The sequence below is a fragment of the Centruroides vittatus genome, unplaced genomic scaffold (genome assembly GCF_030686945.1).
Source record: "Centruroides vittatus isolate TY-2023 unplaced genomic scaffold, ASM3068694v2 contig_484, whole genome shotgun sequence".
Classification (NCBI taxonomy): Eukaryota; Metazoa; Arthropoda; class Arachnida; order Scorpiones; family Buthidae; genus Centruroides; species Centruroides vittatus.
The window spans coordinates 461,826-480,075 of record NW_027122274.1 but is presented as its reverse complement, the minus strand read 5'-3'; the positions used below and the strand labels follow the sequence as shown (position 1 = coordinate 480,075).

The window sequence follows — 18,250 nt, the reverse complement described above, 5'->3', positions numbered from 1 at the left end:
AATCAGATAACAAACACTTTCGTGAAAGATTTTTATGTTCGGACAACAAACACTTCACAGAACAAACACACAAAAGAAGCAACATAAAATAGTGAATACTGATTGCTCTTCCTTTGTCTCCAGGTGACAATTTGAAATCTTTCGGAGCTCTAAAAATGTTGGCATCGATGCTCGACCCGATACTGATTGGATAGTATTCTTCTGAACTTTGAAACTTTCCCTTGTAATTTCAGTCTTTTGTAAGGTGACCAGACTCCCAGATTGTGTGGGACTGTCCCAGATTTGAGTTGTTAGTCCTGCATTGAACACTGTCCCGGAAAGTGTCCCGCATTTGGTCATGTAACATTTTCAACATGTTCGCAAGTTGTAAAGAGCACAAAGTTGTTGTTTTCTTTTACTACTAGTAGCCCAGGATGCCCGCTAGTGGGTGTTCTAGCAGCAACGGTCTCATTCCATGGTATAAATAATAAATTCATATAAATAATTTAACAATAAATTCCTATTGCAATAATAATATACTGAATTTATTATTAACTTAAATAATATCTAGGGGTGCCTCTAGTGACTGTTCTAGGCATACCATGACAGATATACAAACAGCGCCATCAAGTTCTGAAAAAAAAAAAAAAAAAAAAAAAAAAAAATTTTCTTTTTTATAAAGAGTTATTTTTAAGTTTATTTATGCATTTATGTATTTATATATTTTTCTACTGAATTATTTATTAATGAATTAGTTTTTATTATTATATATATGTATGTTGGAGGTCCACCGCATTTTTAGCTCCCACAACGCAGAAGTGTCCGCATTTTCACCTAACATATCTGGTCACTTTAGTCTTTTGTTTACCTTTCTGACAAATAATTTTTTATAATCTTTGCAAGACTGTCAGGCAGGTACTCATTAAGTTTTGCATCAGTTTTAATTTACGAAAAGCAAGAGTTTAATTAACTGTCCCATCAGATATTCGTTAACATTTTAATACCAAATTTATAATTTCATCCAGGCCTCGCATTTACATAATTTTTTTGTGCACAAGTTGATTTCTGTTCTCTGAATTTTTGTAAGTGCTTTTCTGGACTTTTTATTTAAAAAAGAAACTGATAATATTATGGAGCCTAAGAAGAGTGAAATTTCAAGAACTGTGCTCACCATAGAAACCAAGTAAGAAATAATAACCAATGTAGAGAGTGGGTAGAAGATGTCTGATGTTGCTAGGCAGTATGGCTTGAACAGGTCTACAGTAGGCACAATCTTAGCTAAGAAAGATATATCAAGAAGACTCAAGCAGCTAAAAGAGTAATAATGAAAATCACACTGAGAAATAAAAAGCATTGAAGGAGCTCATAATGGAACCTGAAACTGATGTGATGACAGAATAACTCCAAGAACTTTTAAATGAAGAACACCAAGAAACTCAGCGAGATATGTTTTCTTCTGAAAGAGGAAGATGAAAGAGGACCAATGCTGACATCTTGCTATTAAAGATCTTTTGAAGAAGTGGGAATATGTCAGAACAATGGTCATCCAAATGGCATCCAAACCAGAATGAGGTTAATAGGCTTGGGGATCTCTACAATGGCAATTCTATTGATTACTTCAGGAAAATCCTAAAGAAGAGAGAAAACTAATCGACATTGGACAGATTCTTTAACCCCACAAACGGAAAAAACATGACTAATAAATAACAAACGCTTCTCCCACATCGGGTTGTATAAACAAAATTAAATACCTTCTATAACCAATAACCGGTGTGAAATATTTTCAAAATGGCGAACGTTTTCGCTGCCCCTCCTGGGCTCTTCATCAGGCCAATTTTTTTGCTGGAACTGGATTCAATAATCGTATAGTTTAAATAAATAGAACGTGTTCTGCTTCTAAAAGTTCGAGTACATGCGGCAACCGCATGGCGTTCTAAACATTTAAATTTCTTTTATTCTGTTGGGAAAACGATGCATGCATCTTATGATAATTACATGTGACATTTAACAATTTATGACCTTTCTTCCAATAAAAATTGCCAAGCAGTAGAGAGATTCATTTCATCTTTGAAATTGATGCATGTTGTTGTGCGATTGGCCTTGTAAATTTCTAATGACTAATAAAAATGCAAGACTGTGTATATATTTTTTTATTATTACATATAAATAAACATAGTAAGAAAGTATATATTTTTTTATTTTTTGGGGTCTCCAGAATGAATTATTCAAATTCCAATAAAAACCTATGGTAAATCAATAAATAGTTAACAAACAATTCAGGTAGTGAACAAAGTCTTGGAATGGATTATGTTTGTTAACTGATCATGGAGTGAAGAATTATGTTAACTGATCACCCACTGTATATGCAGCATATAATTTTAAAGAATACACTCAATTTGTTTGTCTGGAAATGTATCTGATTATTGAAAGAAAATGTCCCAATTTCTTTGTATTCAACAGAGCATATGACAGATGATAGTTAATCAACTTTCAGGTGGTTAAAAATTATAAAATGCTTTTATGATTCTAGACTTTTTGGACATCTTCTATACTATATAAGTCTTCTGACTAGTAATTAATTTCATGAAATTATTGATAATATTACTAAATTTTGATTTTAGAAAACATTAAATTGTTTCAATATATTTGAAATTATTTAATATTATTTATCTATGATTAATATGCAAAATATTAAACATAATTATAATTTATATTAATTTGGGATGATGATGATAATTAAATTTAATAAATACTGTCTTTTTTAAAATCTTTTTAGAAAGTTTTAAAAACTTTGGTTCAGTATGCAGAATCTGGGAGTGAAGATGAAAAAGAAGAAAATCAAACTGTTTATAATTCAGAAACTTACAGACAAGATGGAAGACAAGGATTTGGATTTAAAGAATGTAGTTCTACAAACAAAAATCAGTCAAAATCAGAAAAGGATATTGAAAAGGATTATCCTATGATTAGTTTTATTAAATCAAATGAAGTTTTAGATTTAAATAAATTGAATCAACAGAAAACTGAAAATATGAAAATTCATCAACAATTTGCAGAAGTACCTAGCATTACATCAAATAATAAACTGGTATTACAAGAGACATCATTAATATTTAGTCCATTAAAATATTTTGTGATGAAAAAATTATTTTTCTTTCTATTTTTATAGAATACTCTTGAAACATCAGAAACTTCTTCCAGACAGAAAATCAATGAAAATTTTGAATCAGGGAAGCTGTCAAGAAATCAAAATATATTAAGTAAGTTAGATCAAAATGATTGTATTTTTATAAATTAATTAGCATTTTCAAATTTTATAATTAATAACATATGAGGTTTTCAGGACTAAAATAGGATCAAGTCTCCAGTTTAATTTTTAAATTTTTGTTTTGGTTTAAAATATAAATAGTATAGAAACTCCAGAAATAATTGTTGTGAAATGAATTTTTTTAATTTAGTAAAGTGTTGATATCCTTAAATTTATGTTAAGTTTTTAGCCTTTTATGCACTGTCCTAAGTTACCCTTTCATGTGCCTTCTGCAAGATTTTAATTTTGGTTCCATCTTTTTTTGAATAAAGTATAAAAACAAATATGATAGAAACACCAAAAGATACCTTGCATACTGGTTCCAGCAGTACATTTATTGGAAAAAACAAACGTTTACAAACACTTTCAGTGACCTTCATCAGGTTATTATTTTTCATAAATTAAATGTGATTACTCAAACAGTTTGAGTGATTGCATTTGATTTACAAAAATATATAATCCAATTAAAGGGAAAAGGGGGTATTCACTAAAATGTTGATTGTTGCAAAATTTGCAGCATCAGCTGCAAATTTTGTTTAAGTTGATTAAGTTGCAGTGATTATGCAGCATCATCTGTCATAAAAACAAAAATTGCAATGATGAATATTTGGCCCTTAGACATTAAACATTTTTATTTTAAAAATAAAGTTCAAAATGTGTCACTAATCTAAAAAGGTTGAGAAACACTTGTATAGACTATAGAGGTATAGCATATGTACTGTACCTGATTGTTCATGAATAGTATGATGGTTCTGTCTCTGACTAAAAATTTCGATTTCCTGATATTCATACATGAAGCAGTTGGAATGATGTAATTATACCTACTGAAAAAAAGAGATTAACTTTAATGAAATGTTGTTGACATAAGGCATGTTTTTTAAGTAAATACCATTTTGATATTAAAAAAACATAACTGCAATTTTTTAAATAATTTTATTCTTACATGAAAGTCTGTACCTTAATCTACTTTTCAACATAATTTCCTCCAATGTACATACATACATACATACAAGAAAGACATCAGCCATACACAAAGTATTTAGCTGGCAGAAAAGAGGATAAGAGAAAGGGGAGGGAGAGGAAATAGACAGTAGAGAAAGGTAGGACTCCTCTGAATGGCATACATATGGCTACAGTACCCTCTATGTTTGATGTTGGCGTGCAGTTTTTATGCTGCAAGGCCGTAGTCCCCCAAAGGGTCTAAAAGAAAACCTGAGTGTAGCGAACACCAATAATTGAGTACCTCCATGAATTGCTAAGTGTAGAAGTTAGTACCAAGTGGCTGTTAGCAGGAAGACTTATATCTATTTAATACTAATAAAACTGAACACAATTGCAAATCTTAATACTACTTAACAGCTAGACAGACAGTGCGAAAAGGAAACGAACACAATGACAAACTAGATGAGAAACTGGCAAGACCCCAATTTTTTATTATTATTATTTTTTTTATTTTATTTTATTTTTAAACATTAACTTACTCACTAACTAAACTAACCTACCATAACTTAGGACAAACCTATCCAGAAGACTAAAGCTAACAAGCCCTAATCTAATTTAACCTAACCTATCATATTCTAATTGGAAACCAAGCTAAGAGTCCCTAATCTAACTTACAATTAGGACTAACTGAATTTAGACTGAAAAAGAAGACAGAAAAAGAATTAAAATAAAGTTAAAAGGCAGCTAAATGCTGACAGTTGAAACAAAGCAAAGAAGAGCTAATTGCTATCCATGCCCCTGGAGAGAGGGATAAGAGCCCCACTAAGGGATATAAATGTGAGTAGATGGTGGAACATTGTACGTGTGTGAATGATTTGGTGCGGCCAATTACCAGTTGTACCCTTCAAGAATAGTAGCTCTTATTAAACTATCCCTAATGTGATTGTACTTATTTCAGTGAAAAACTAAGTGAAGTGGTGTTTGGTCCTCCTGAATACACAATCGCATTGTGGATTGTCCCAAGGTTAAATCTATGCAAGTATTGCTTAAAGTTGCCGTGTCCTGTAAGTAGCTGAGTGAGGGTGTAACTAGGGTAAAAGTGGTGAAGAATCGCAGTAGTGTCAACCTTGGGGATGAAAGTGTAGGTGAGCCTACCAGTGGTGTCACGGTCCCAGCTGTCTTGCCAGAGAATGAAGATTTGCTTCTTGATGTGATTGTTGATGTATGAGGTAGGAATGTAATTGAAAGTACTAGTGACTGAAGACTTTGCAGCTTGTTCGGCAAGACGGTCAGCAGTCTCATTGCCAAGAACCCCTGCATGACCCAAGATCCATTGGAAATCTATTCTAATGTTGTTGTCTAAGTGTATGAGATGGATGAATTTTAAGCAGCTATCAGACTTTGCAATCCTGTGTAAAGCTACCCTACTGTCAGAATAAATGCGATAGTGTAGGTAGTGTCTTTTGTCCTTCCTATGCCTAATGTGAATTAAGCTCATATAAATAGCTAAAGTTTCCACCTGTGCTATTGAGCAGTGTGAACCTACACAGAAGCATGCATTGTGAAACTTGCAGCCTATGTTGGAATAAACTACAAAAGTAGCACCCACATCGTCACCCATCTTGAAACTGTCAGTGTAAATCCTAAACATGGGATGATCACCTGGATCTTCAAAATAAACATCAGGAGCAAGCTGATAAGAGGAGTGGCAATTGTAAGTCAGGAGGGTATTTTTGTCGATACTGAATTTTTTTATATCATTGATCAAGGTCAAACTGGGGGGAATCTTACCTACTCTAATTATTTTGTTGACATCCAAGTCACTTTAATCTCGCCAGGGTAAGGTGATGAGATTTTCCTGCTAAATAATGCATTTAATTTCTAAGTCGATAGGGGTCAATCCTGACATTACCAAAAGGGCACTAATGGGTGCAGTCCTATAAGCCTTACAAATGCAGAGAGCTGCAATCCTTTGAACAGATAACAGTTTTTTGCAGTAATGGACTTTGGCAGCCACATTGCCCCTGACCTGTACAGCATAGAGGAGTGCTGGCTGAATTGCACCTCTGTAAATAAGCTTAGTAGCATTAGGGCCAAGGCCCCATATGTTCCTAGCAATATTAATGAGGGTGTTTGCCGTCTTTTTAGTTTTGTCTGTGATGTATTGATGTGGGGTGTGAAGTTAAGTCGCTCGTCAAGAATAACGCCTAAATATTTAATTTCCGTTGTTTGCTTTATTCTGTGAGCACCTATTCAAAGGTTAAACTTCGTAACGAGTGGCACGTTCCTTCCAACTATCATGCTTTTGCATTTATATGTTAATGGGTTGCCTATGTTTAATACTCCACTGGTGAATGTTATTGAGAATGTCATTGCATATGTCTTGCAAGTGTTCACTGTTCCTGTGTAAAGCTAGGATAATTGTGTCGTCCGCATAGCCCTGTATGCGGCAGCCAAGAGGCAGGGAGTCGTTTAAGTGCAGAATAGAGTTATAGGCTATGTTTCCTCCAATATAAAGGCACTTTTTATTTTGTACAACCAGCTTCTGAATTCCATCCTCAAAGAAATCTGCTGCTGGGTTTGTAGAGCCACATGTGGATGGGCATTGTCATGAAGCTAAACAATCCCCTTACTGAACTTGCCATGCTTTTTGTTTTGGATGACGAAATTGTAACGCATCTGTTTTCTCAAACTTTTGCAACAACTTTCTGCACCAGGTATTCAGTAATGACAGATGGTTGCTCACTACACTCCTCATCATGGACATTAGTATGGCTATCTTTAAATGCTGTAACCCATTTTCTTACCATTCCATCGCTCATAATGTTTTTTCCATACACCTCACTAATCTGCTGATGAATATCAGCCACTTTCATATCTTTTGCATTAAAAAAACAAATAACTGCGTGTACTTCACAATTGGCAGGATTTTCAATTGTCTGATGCATTTAAACACACAAACAAACATAAAATGAATGAATGCTTCTGTAATTGCGTTTGTGGCTAGCCAACAGATGTAGGTACTCGGCACACATTCACGGAACACCAATCGTAGCACTGCAGCAGTCCTATTTTAAAAACAGTACTTACTTAAAAAACATGTCACGTAGAACGGAACAATATTGCCTCTGGAGTCTATCATACATGGGTGAAAAGTGGAAATAAGGATTGCTAGACCTTTCTTCACATGTGAACAAACTAATCTCTCTATATATTATACAAACATATTTATATAACAATTGATTAAAAATAAAAATTGTACTTTTAATTTTTTCTGTTTTATTCAACTGATATATATAAATACAGTCAAACTTCTATATAACAGTCTCTAAATCCTGATAGAAGTTTGCTATAGTGAAATTTCATTATACAGAAATTACACTTTTTGGTAAATAAGTATTATTTTAACATAATTTTTTGTTATTTCACATAATTTAAATTAATATAAACATAATATACAGTAATAATGTAATTTGTACAGTAATATAATACAGTAATAAATGTAGTTTTAATTTTAAGTAAGTTTACATTTATGTGTTAAAATACTTAAAACTTAGTTTAACTACATTTTTGTAAAAAAAAAAAAATTTGTAATTTTTTGTTGCACAGAACAGTTAAAAAATATTCTCTTCATAATATGCTTCACACTTGTTAAAAGCATTAAAACTGTTCATTTACATCGCCATAAATGCAAGTTCTAGAACGTTTTCCTGTAGGTCTCACATTATTGGCTAATTTCAAAATTGATTTGTGATTTGTTGTTACTGTTGATAAACTACTCACAAGAATTCAAATTTTTGCTATAATATTGAGCCTTTATTGATTTCCCACAACACATTTAATTTTTTTTAGTAATGCTGAAACACTATATTAACAGTTCTTAAAATTCCAACTGGACAACTTATTAAATAAGATCTCACTAACCTCAAAAATTAGTCCAGCAGTTGTCAAAATTATCACCTTTCTAACATTTTTGACATTTGTTAATTGTAAATCATTTATCTGTCGATGATGACATTTGGGCATAATCTCTACCCCTTCTAAGGTTTCAAAAGCTTCAAGACCTGTATTTCTCATATCTAGGCTGCGGTTTTACAAAGGGTTTACAGATTGATATCAGAAATTGAACCTAAATTTGAAATGGAGTAATTGACTTTTAATGATCAATGGTCCTTATAAATTAAAAAAATTCATTATATAGAGATTTAACTTTGTTATTTAGAAGAATTTTACATGCAGTTTTGACTGAAAGAACAGTGCAAAAATTTGTTATATAGAGATATTTGCTATATAGAAGTTCATAATATGGAAGTTTGTATGTAATAAATTGATAGTATGATATTAAAAAACAAAAACCGTAATGTTTCCAGCAATAAAAACTATTTAATAATAACGTTTTCGACTGTTTTAAACAGCCATCATCAGTTACAACGAACTTAAACAAAAAAGAATGCAGAAAAAATAGAACACAAGCAATACAAATATTTAAAATTCAAAAATAATTATTGCACTTCATGGCTACGCCGGCCAAGATATATAGAAGAATTGTTATCAAGCTATACAAAGCAAAGGGAAAGTTTGAATTCCTTTCGCAATGCCGCTTAAATAATGTTTTCCCGAATTCCATTTATCGGACTTTGGAATTATTTTTGAATTTTAAATATTTGTATTGCTTGTGTTCTATTTTTTCTGCATTCTTTTTTGTTTAAGTTCGTTGTAACTGATGATGGCTGTTTAAAACAGTCGAAAACGTTATTATTAAATAGTTTTTATTGCTGGAAACATTACGGTTTTTGTTTTTTAATAGTTTATCTTTCCAGTACTGGTTTAATTATTGCACTTCATGGCTACGCCGGCCAAGATATATAGAAGAATTGTTATCAAGCTATACAAAGCAAAGGGAAAGTTTGAATTCCTTTCGCAATGCCGCTTAAATAATGTTTTCCCGAATTCCATTTATCGGACTTTGGAATTATTTTTGAATTTTAAATATTTGTATTGCTTGTGTTCTATTTTTTCTGCATTCTTTTTTGTTTAAGTTCGTTGTAACTGATGATGGCTGTTTAAAACAGTCGAAAACGTTATTATTAAATAGTTTTTATTGCTGGAAACATTACGGTTTTTGTTTTTTAATAGTTTATCTTTCCAGTACTGGTTTAATTATTGATAGTATGATAGTTGAGTTTGTAACTTTATTTTTTATTATACAAAAAAATATTGATGATGATAAATATTTTTTGTTAGAGTAATAGAGTAAACGAATGCTTAAGCAAGTATTTGTTTACTCTCTCTTCTAAGTCAAATTCAAGACTGTTAGCCATAAATATTATCACACATTATCTGCATACTATGTATATTGATATAAATTCAGTTGTTTTTTTATAATTTTCTGGTACTACATTAAAATGACAATTTTTTTTCTTTTGTTACAGGTAACACAGAAATTTCAAACAAACCTGAAAATTTGGTAAGTAAATATGTAATAAAAATAAAATTAGAAAATTCTAAAAGTGAAAGATATAAATAGGAGAAACTACTGCATATAGCAGTGGTTCCCAACCGGTGTTCCGTAAGCATCTCCCAAGTGTTCCGCAGATTTAGTCGCAAATCGGAAAGTGTACAATCGTATTCGAGCCACCGAATATCAAAAAATTAAAATCATAAAATTTTCATAAACTTAAATATATATGTACGACTCGTACTTATGGAGTGTACTACTGTTTTGAATAAGATAAAGACTAAAAAAACTGAATAAAATATAAAATGATAAAATAAAATGATAAAAACTGAATAAAATATGTAAAAAACATCAGGCACAAGTTTCCCATTAAAGTTATTTAGGTATATTTTTTCCTGTCTTAGAATTGGCGTTAATAATATGAGTAGAGATTTTGAATTATAACTGCTCAATTCTAATAAAATAACTGATGACAAGCTTATGTATTTCATATTAACTTAAATAAGTGTTCCGCTAAAGAAAATTGCTCACAAAAGTGTTCCGCATCCTAGAAAAGGTTGGGAACCACTGGCATATAGAGATAAACAGTCAACATTTAAGAAGTTATTCAAATTCTATTGAGTTGAACAATCTCAAAATCAGATTCTTGTTATTTTTTCCAACCTTTAATATCCAAACTGTGTATTAGTTTGTTGAATGTTGGAAAAAGCAAGTACTGCTAACAAATTGTTCTTTACATTGAACCTTTTTCTGAGTAAAGAAATTTATTTTTCAGTTTTTTCAGACATATTTTGACAGAAATGTATGATTTTGATAATATCAAATTTGATTAAATATAAAGGATCAAGAGACTAAACACACCTTTCACACTCTTCCAGCAACTACATTTAATCAAAATAAATATTTTTGGTCTGATTGATAAACTGTCAGGTTTTTAAATAGAGGTTCTATTTTTGGAATACAATATTCTTTGATGTAAATTGTATTTTTTTAAATCATAACAGATGTTTTGATTATCCAATATAATAAAAAATTATAACAAAATAAAATACAGGTTGGGAAAGAAAGTCATTTAACACCCCTGCTACAAAATATAGAATGTACCCAAAGTTAATTTGCTCATGTCAGGAACACATTAGATTGAGGGGGAAACAGATTGATGTGTGTTACATGCACGGCTGCCATCAAGATGGCAGCTGTATTGAATGAAACTCCAAAATTGTAAATGGGAAGAGGGTCAGAATTTTACAAGGAATTGATTGCTGAAAGATTTTATTGACCTACGGTTACAGAGTTATGCATGTTACATGATGTGCTCAACATACATCCTTTGGGTACATTCTATATTCTGTAGCAGGATGTTATGTGATTTTCCTACTCTGCACATTTAAATATAAAGAAATACAATGGAATACAATTAAGAATAAAAATAAATGAAATAACCTTACTGCTATGTTTTTTGCATGTCATGTCTTTGTTGCTCTCCTTTTTAGGGGGTTATCAAACGACGACTGCCATGCAAAGGATAGCGTTGCACAGTCTCTGCTATTAATACATTGTTCTGTAAGAATCTGTAATATTTCCACAGTTTGTAATGTGTGTTCATTGTAGATCTGTTTTTTTAAGTCAAGCACCACTGAAATGCACCAATATCCTGGGTTCACTTGCGTATTGGGCAAGAATAGTTACCACATTGTTTTGTTGATATCATATTTATGTTCTTTGATCCTATGTGCTAATGACCTAATGGTTTAGCCCAAAGGTTGGCAATCTTACAGCAGTGCTGTGCCGAATGTCAGCTATAGTATTATTCTGAGTGCCGACATGATTCAAGTTTATTATATATGTTATCAAAATTAGTCCAGTGATAACTGACTTCAAAAATGTATAATTTTGAAATTAAGTTGTTAATTGAATTATGTTCTTATATATGAAGGACTTGCATAACATGTAAATGGAGACACAGAGTGTAAACAGATGCGCTGTAATAGAAATGTACAAACAAGAACTTAATGCACCACGGCCTTCGCTGAACTATGAAGTCAATTTAAATGTGTAAATAATAATTAAAATATAATTTTTGCTACATTTCTATTCAATCAGAGTGCCACTGAAAATCGTCCCACTTGCCACGTACCATAGGTTGCCAACCCCTGGTTTAGCCAATATAGGTAAATTGTCTATCGAATTTGCTGTTGTAAACATGTATAGAGTACACTCAGGGGCTTTATTTACATCAATACAATCTTTACCATTTGTTAATAATCTGTATACTGTTGCCCATATTTGTATGCTATATGAGCATCTATGTATTTAGAAGTTAGTGCACAGATTAATCGTAGTCTACTATTGTAATCTAAAATTATGTGTTTACCTGCCCGTGCTTGTGGTTATGTTACTCTGTTTATTTGATGTGGCTGTATACTATTGACCCTGTGTAACCTGCACGCTATACTACAAATAAGTTTTTTACTGTACTCATGTTCAATTGCAAATTTTTCTGCATGCTCCAGTTCCTTTATGGTGTCATTAATGCTGGAGCAGTGTGTCTAAAGCCTTGAATGCATATCATCATCCTACACACCGGGGTGTATAAAAACTACATCCTACACACCGCCTTGAATGCAGTTACATTATACTCATCTGGGTCATTAGAGATAGCCAAGATAAAAAGTGGTAGATAGGCTTGTTGTAGACATTTGTGTTCACAAGCAAATTCTTGAAAGTGATGTTAATATCCAGGAAATAGGCCTCCATGTCGCTGAGTTGGTCAAGCTTTAAAGTCAACCCATATGGGTTGTTGAATACCTGTAGTACTGTTTACATCTGGCTTCAATTTCCAAGTAATTAGGATGCATCTACATAACAGGTATAAAGGATAATACCTGGCAAAAATTTTCTGGATTTCCCGTGCCATAGGTTGGAGTTTTCTGGATTCTAGTTCCCTTACTATTAATTCACAAAAATCCCCTGAGATGGGACTTCCCATGGGAATGCCTTGTCTTTGCTGGTAAGTACATTCATTAAATGTAAAGAAGGATATGTAGTAGCATAGTATGTGAGCAATATCTAAAATTTCTTGGTGGTATGACTGCACTGAAGGAATAATCTGAGATAAAAAAATCATGAAGAACATAGAAACAAGGCTCTAATCTAATAGATCGGTACATGGAAATGAAATCTAAAACAGTGAAATGTTCATCATTTGTCAATGATTTCATGTAATTGGGTTAGCACCTCTTGTATGTTTTTGATTGAGTATTTGTAGCTTTAACATGCTCTGCTAATAATTTATGTATATGCTTCTCAATGGCAAAAGTTGGCAATTTGGCTCTATCTACAATTGGCCTGAGTTATCTGCCCTCCATGTGTGTCTTAGCAAAAGTGAAGAGCCATAGAGTGTTTAGTATCTTGATATAAGTTCCAGCTTCAACAATTATTGATTAAATAAAGGATGCTGTTTATGGATATATTTAAGGAAAAGTGATTTTCCACATTATGAAGATTACAAAACTATTATATGAAGTTAGAAGAAGATAACACACAACACAGTTTAAAAACAGAAAACAAAAAATTGAAAAAGTAATATTTGTTCTCACTTTATAAAAAAAATGTTTTTTTTACAAATACATAGAAAAAGTTTTTGTCTTCAAATCTATTATATTTTTATTAGTAAATGTTTATCTTGGAAATAATTCAGAAACTTTATAAAATGTAAATAGTAAAAACACCAGAATGCCTTTTTCAGTGCTTTTAAATTCAATGATTTGTCTTCAGGAAGATATCTGGAAGGCATCATTGCTGTATAAATTGGCAGTGTTCCAAAATCATGTGTGATGTAGGCAAAGACATTGTTATATGGGCGCTCTCTTACTTAGAAACAGGTTTCTGAGATTTTGTCGTAAACAAAAACTAACCTAGAAAGTATATTTGTACACAGAATAACCACTTATTGTTAGTGTTGGATCCTTCAATGTACTTAATAGAATACATTACAATTGTTTACCCACTGGCTACTGCTTAGTAGTGGGTGTTTCAAATGCTTTTTCATTTAACACACTTACAAGAGAACTGTCTGAGTGTCATCTAATAGATTTTAATAAAATTTAGTTAATAATTACGTTAAAAGTATACAAACTCTATGACAAATTTGTAGTATTCACTAAGTGTTAATCAGAGTTATTAGCAATCAAATGTCGTACTATTTTATGGTGGTTTAACACAAATATGCAAATTTTTAGAAGTGAAACGGTCGCGGAGGAAGACGGCGCTATTACATTTATGAATGAATTCTAGTTTTCGAAAATGGGAGAATTAAATGTAAATATTCATAACATTATAGCAGAATTTAAATGTTTATGTGATAATGTTTGGCCTACAGAAAATATTTGTAGGCCTAATATTTCAGACATTGATAAACAGGTAGCCAAACTGCTTTTTAATGCATGTAGCGATATTTTAAGTAGTTATGTAAGTAGAGATGACGAAGAGTTTTGTCAGATGGAAAATAATAATTTGATTATAGATAGGCCTATTTCAGATAATAAAATAACACGTCTGCTTCTAGAGAAAGAAATTGATAACGCAGACACTGACTGTGAATCAGGATATTCAGATGATGAAAAATTCGATAAGAATATAATCTCAACAAAACGAAAAGAAGAAATTCTTAACTTGCATAAGAAACACCCAAAATGGAAATTACACACATTACAGCAGAAAGGAGCTAAAAAATTAAAACGTTTTAGTGATTTATATAAATGGGAAAAACAATTTAAATCTTGAAAGCATAGAATTGAAACGTTAAAAATCATTAAAGAACATACTACACAAATGTTCGACGAAGCTTGAGGCAACTATAAAATTGTTAAAGGAAATCAATTAAAAATACGGGCATTACAGAAATTTCTTCAACTGAATAGTTCAATTAAATTTACAGCTAGTGATTCTTGGGTTGCAAAATTTAAAAAAGAATATAGATTAGTATCTTGAAAGATTACAAAACTTGTAAATAAAACAGAAATAGTGAATGAAAAGGATATTTTAGTAAAAGCTGCGCAATTTCAAACAACAGTAAAAAATTTATTGCCATCTTATTTGCGTAACTTCATATTCAATACGGATCAGTGTGGTTTTTCATACGAAATGATTTCACCAAGAACACTTTCATATAAAGGAGAAAAAAACACTATTGGATTTGCACATTCTCCAAGTAATAAAGTTATGCATTCCTACACTGTTCAATATTTAGTTAATGCTAACGGACAAGTTGTAGGTAATGTATTTATTTGCTTACAAGAGGCTCATGGAACCTTTGGACCTAGAGTTCAAGCATCGCTGTTCAATGCCCCAAACGTAACTGTTACAGCTAGCTCATCTGGCAAATTATCTACAGCAGTTATTACAAACTATGTAAAAGACGTATTATCTCCAAATATAACAGAAAACTCTTTATTAATAATTGGCTCGTGAAGTGGACAAACAAATATTAATATTTATAATACAGTATTTCAAACATCTACAAATCGAAATTCATGCGAAATATTAATTATTCCACCAAAGTGTACGTCTATATGCCAACCTTTAGATGTCGGATTTCATAGACAATTAAAACTTTTAGCTAAAGAAATTTTAAATGCTATACAATTATTCTGTAATGATTCTTCGATGAAATTGTTTTGGACAACTAGAAATGGCATTATAAAATTCCATTCGATTCTTCATCATCAATTATCTGCGCCAATATTTAATAATTTGATTAAACATGCATGGTTCACTTCTGGACTCATAAATGAAAAGTGTCAATTCTTAAATGTAAAACAAGTTTGTTTTTCTTTTTTAAACACTGACAGTTTAAATTGTGTCAAGAGTAATTGTGAAATCTTCGATTTGTTAAATGTGCACAATGCCAACAGATTCTTTGTTTATTTTGCTTTGTTGAAAAATATCATGTAAATAGTTGCCCATCTAATAATTTGTGAATATAATAACTTTTAAATATATCTATTATAATGTGTTTATTTATTACGTTTCGATTGTTTTCTTTATATATATTCTATCAATACTTTTATATTACATTTCATTGTTAAACTAGTATATATATCTAATGTTTTATAATATTTATTTGAGTTTCCTTATTGAGTTATTGAATTTCCTATTTGAGTTATTCCTTCTTCTTCTCTGTAAATGTAATACAGTGATACCTCTGTTTTCGTAGTGTTTAATACTAAAAAAAATTAAGAAATTAATATAAAATGAGTATAAAAAACTAATACAATGGTCTCCAAAATAGAATCGCCATCTAACTGTTTTTGATTGATCAAAATTAATAATAACTGTTCGGCCTCTTCAATTGTTTGCGGTCTCTGTTTCATTAGCACATTTACGCCTTTCGCTACATTAGCCTCCTTTTTGCTTCCTTTTTCGCCACAACGAAACTTATCGTGGATGCCAGACTTCCCGTACAGTACATGCAACCGATTTCAGCAATCTTAATGCCGGTCACGTATTTTTTAATGATTTCCTTCAACTCGATTGTGTTCCTGGCCTTGTTCGAAGGGCTACTGGCTCTGGAAACTTTCTTTGGTCCCACGATGGAACTAAAAAGAATGGAAGCAATGGAATTGTTTGGCTAGACGTGCGGAGTAATGCTCATACAGCAAAAAACACCGCCACGATGACTTGCGAGCAGAAAAATGCGTGGGTCGCTCTTTGTTTTCACAAAATTAGCAACGAGATCATGTGGCACGCCGACGAAATCTGAGGCAAATTTTTTGCAAAAAATCGACGAAAACCAAAGTCAACGAAAATCGAGGTATTACTGTATCTTCCTCCGCGATCCTTTCACTACTAAAAATTTTCATATTTGTGTTAAACTACTATAAAATAGTACAACATTTGATTGCTATTAATCCTGATTAACACTTTTAGTAAACATTACAAATTTAATATAGAGTTTGTATAGTTTTAACGTAATTAAACTAAATTTTATTAATTCTTCTCCCATTTTCGAATATTCCAGAATTTATTCTAAATGTAATATTGCTGTCTTCCTGCGCAACCCTTTCACTTCTAAAAATTTGCATATTTGTGTTAAACCACTATAAAATAGTACGACATTTGATTGCTAATAACTCTGATTAACACTTTTAGTGAATACTACAAATTTGTCATAGAGTTTGTATACTTTTAACGTAATTATTAACTAAATTTTATTAAAATCTATTAGATGACACTCCGACAGTTCTCTTGTTAGTTTTATAATGTCCAGTTTAGTTTCCACAGTAATAGAGTGACACTTCTTGCATTTATCTTCTCTGCTAGATTTTACTATTATGTTTTGGATGCATTTTTGAACTACTAATTGTAAAAGTTTATAAAAATTGCAAACAATAGTGAAAAATGCCATTATTCCAATGTTACCAACTTTCTATGCCACCTCATAAGTGGCAATGGAACATCGAAATTTGTGCGAAAAAAATGATATGCAATAGAAATAAATCCACATAAATAATAAATTTTTAATAAATAATTAATTACTGGATAAAGACTGACTTCAATGTTACTGACAGGTGGCAAGAGAACTTCAGAATCTGTGAAAAATTTAAATTTTTAAGTATGTGGTCAAACTGTTTATACATCTGAAAGTTTGTAAGTTGAATGTTCATAAGTAGGGGAAGCACCTGTACTATAAAATTAGAAACTGAACAAAATAATGTTTCTTAGAAACAAAAATTTTAAATATTTTTTCAAGATATGGGGAATCAAAAAACCATATAAATAATAACCAACCAATCTCTCAAATTATTATTGGGCAGATCATTTGGAAAATTAGAAAACTACTAAAAATAGTTGTAATAAGTACTTTGATAATCTTTTGATTTCCTGAAGCCTTCCTGAAGATGAATTGTTTGAATTAAAAAATATTCTAAGTAGCTTTTTGTATTTTTAAAAGTTTTTACTTACATTACAGCATTCTAGTGCTTTTTTCTATCCTGGAAATCTTTTGTGAAGATATTATATGAAGCATAATTATAAATAATTATAAACTTAAATTCAGTTTAGAAGGAAAATATTATTTTTACTTAGAAATAATGAATTTTTGATACTCAAAAAATGTAAGCTATAGTTTTCATTTATTGGAATCATTTGAGGGGCTTGTGGAAAAACAGTGTATCCCACGTTAGGAAGTTTCTGAGAAAAACAAGGATTTGTGTTTCAATTTACCAGCACTTTGATGTGGGTGTATAACCTGTGGATCATGCAACTGAACCATGAAAGTTTCTTAGAAGATAGATCAATGATGCACAAATCCAAATTTGTTAATAAATCATTTTTTTAGTTTTACAGGATATGTCATATTTCCACTAAGCTTCTCATTTCTTAAAAGTTTAATGGAAGTGTATTAGTACACAGTTCCTGATTTATAATGTTATATATATAGTAAAACCTCTAATCTTGAATCCATCCACCCTTAAGTCAAATTGGATTGTCAATCCTGGTGCTCACCTATATAATATAATGTATATTTCTAATTTTAAAGTCAAACAAAATTTTGCATATCT

At 31.3% G+C, this 18,250-nt stretch overlaps 1 protein-coding gene across 2 annotated transcripts in view; it reads left to right on the top strand.

Moving 5' to 3' along the window:
• LOC136977977 (formin-binding protein 4-like) overlaps positions 1–18,250 on the top strand; it is a 49,565-nt gene that overhangs the window by 25,260 nt on the left and 6,055 nt on the right. For both annotated transcript variants that reach the window (XM_067273598.1, XM_067273597.1), the window contains exons 8-10: positions 2,756–3,067; positions 3,149–3,239; positions 9,661–9,695. In XM_067273598.1, coding sequence (XP_067129699.1) covers positions 2,756–3,067; positions 3,149–3,239; positions 9,661–9,695 — 438 coding nt within the window. The remainder of the gene's footprint in view (positions 1–2,755; positions 3,068–3,148; positions 3,240–9,660; positions 9,696–18,250) is intronic.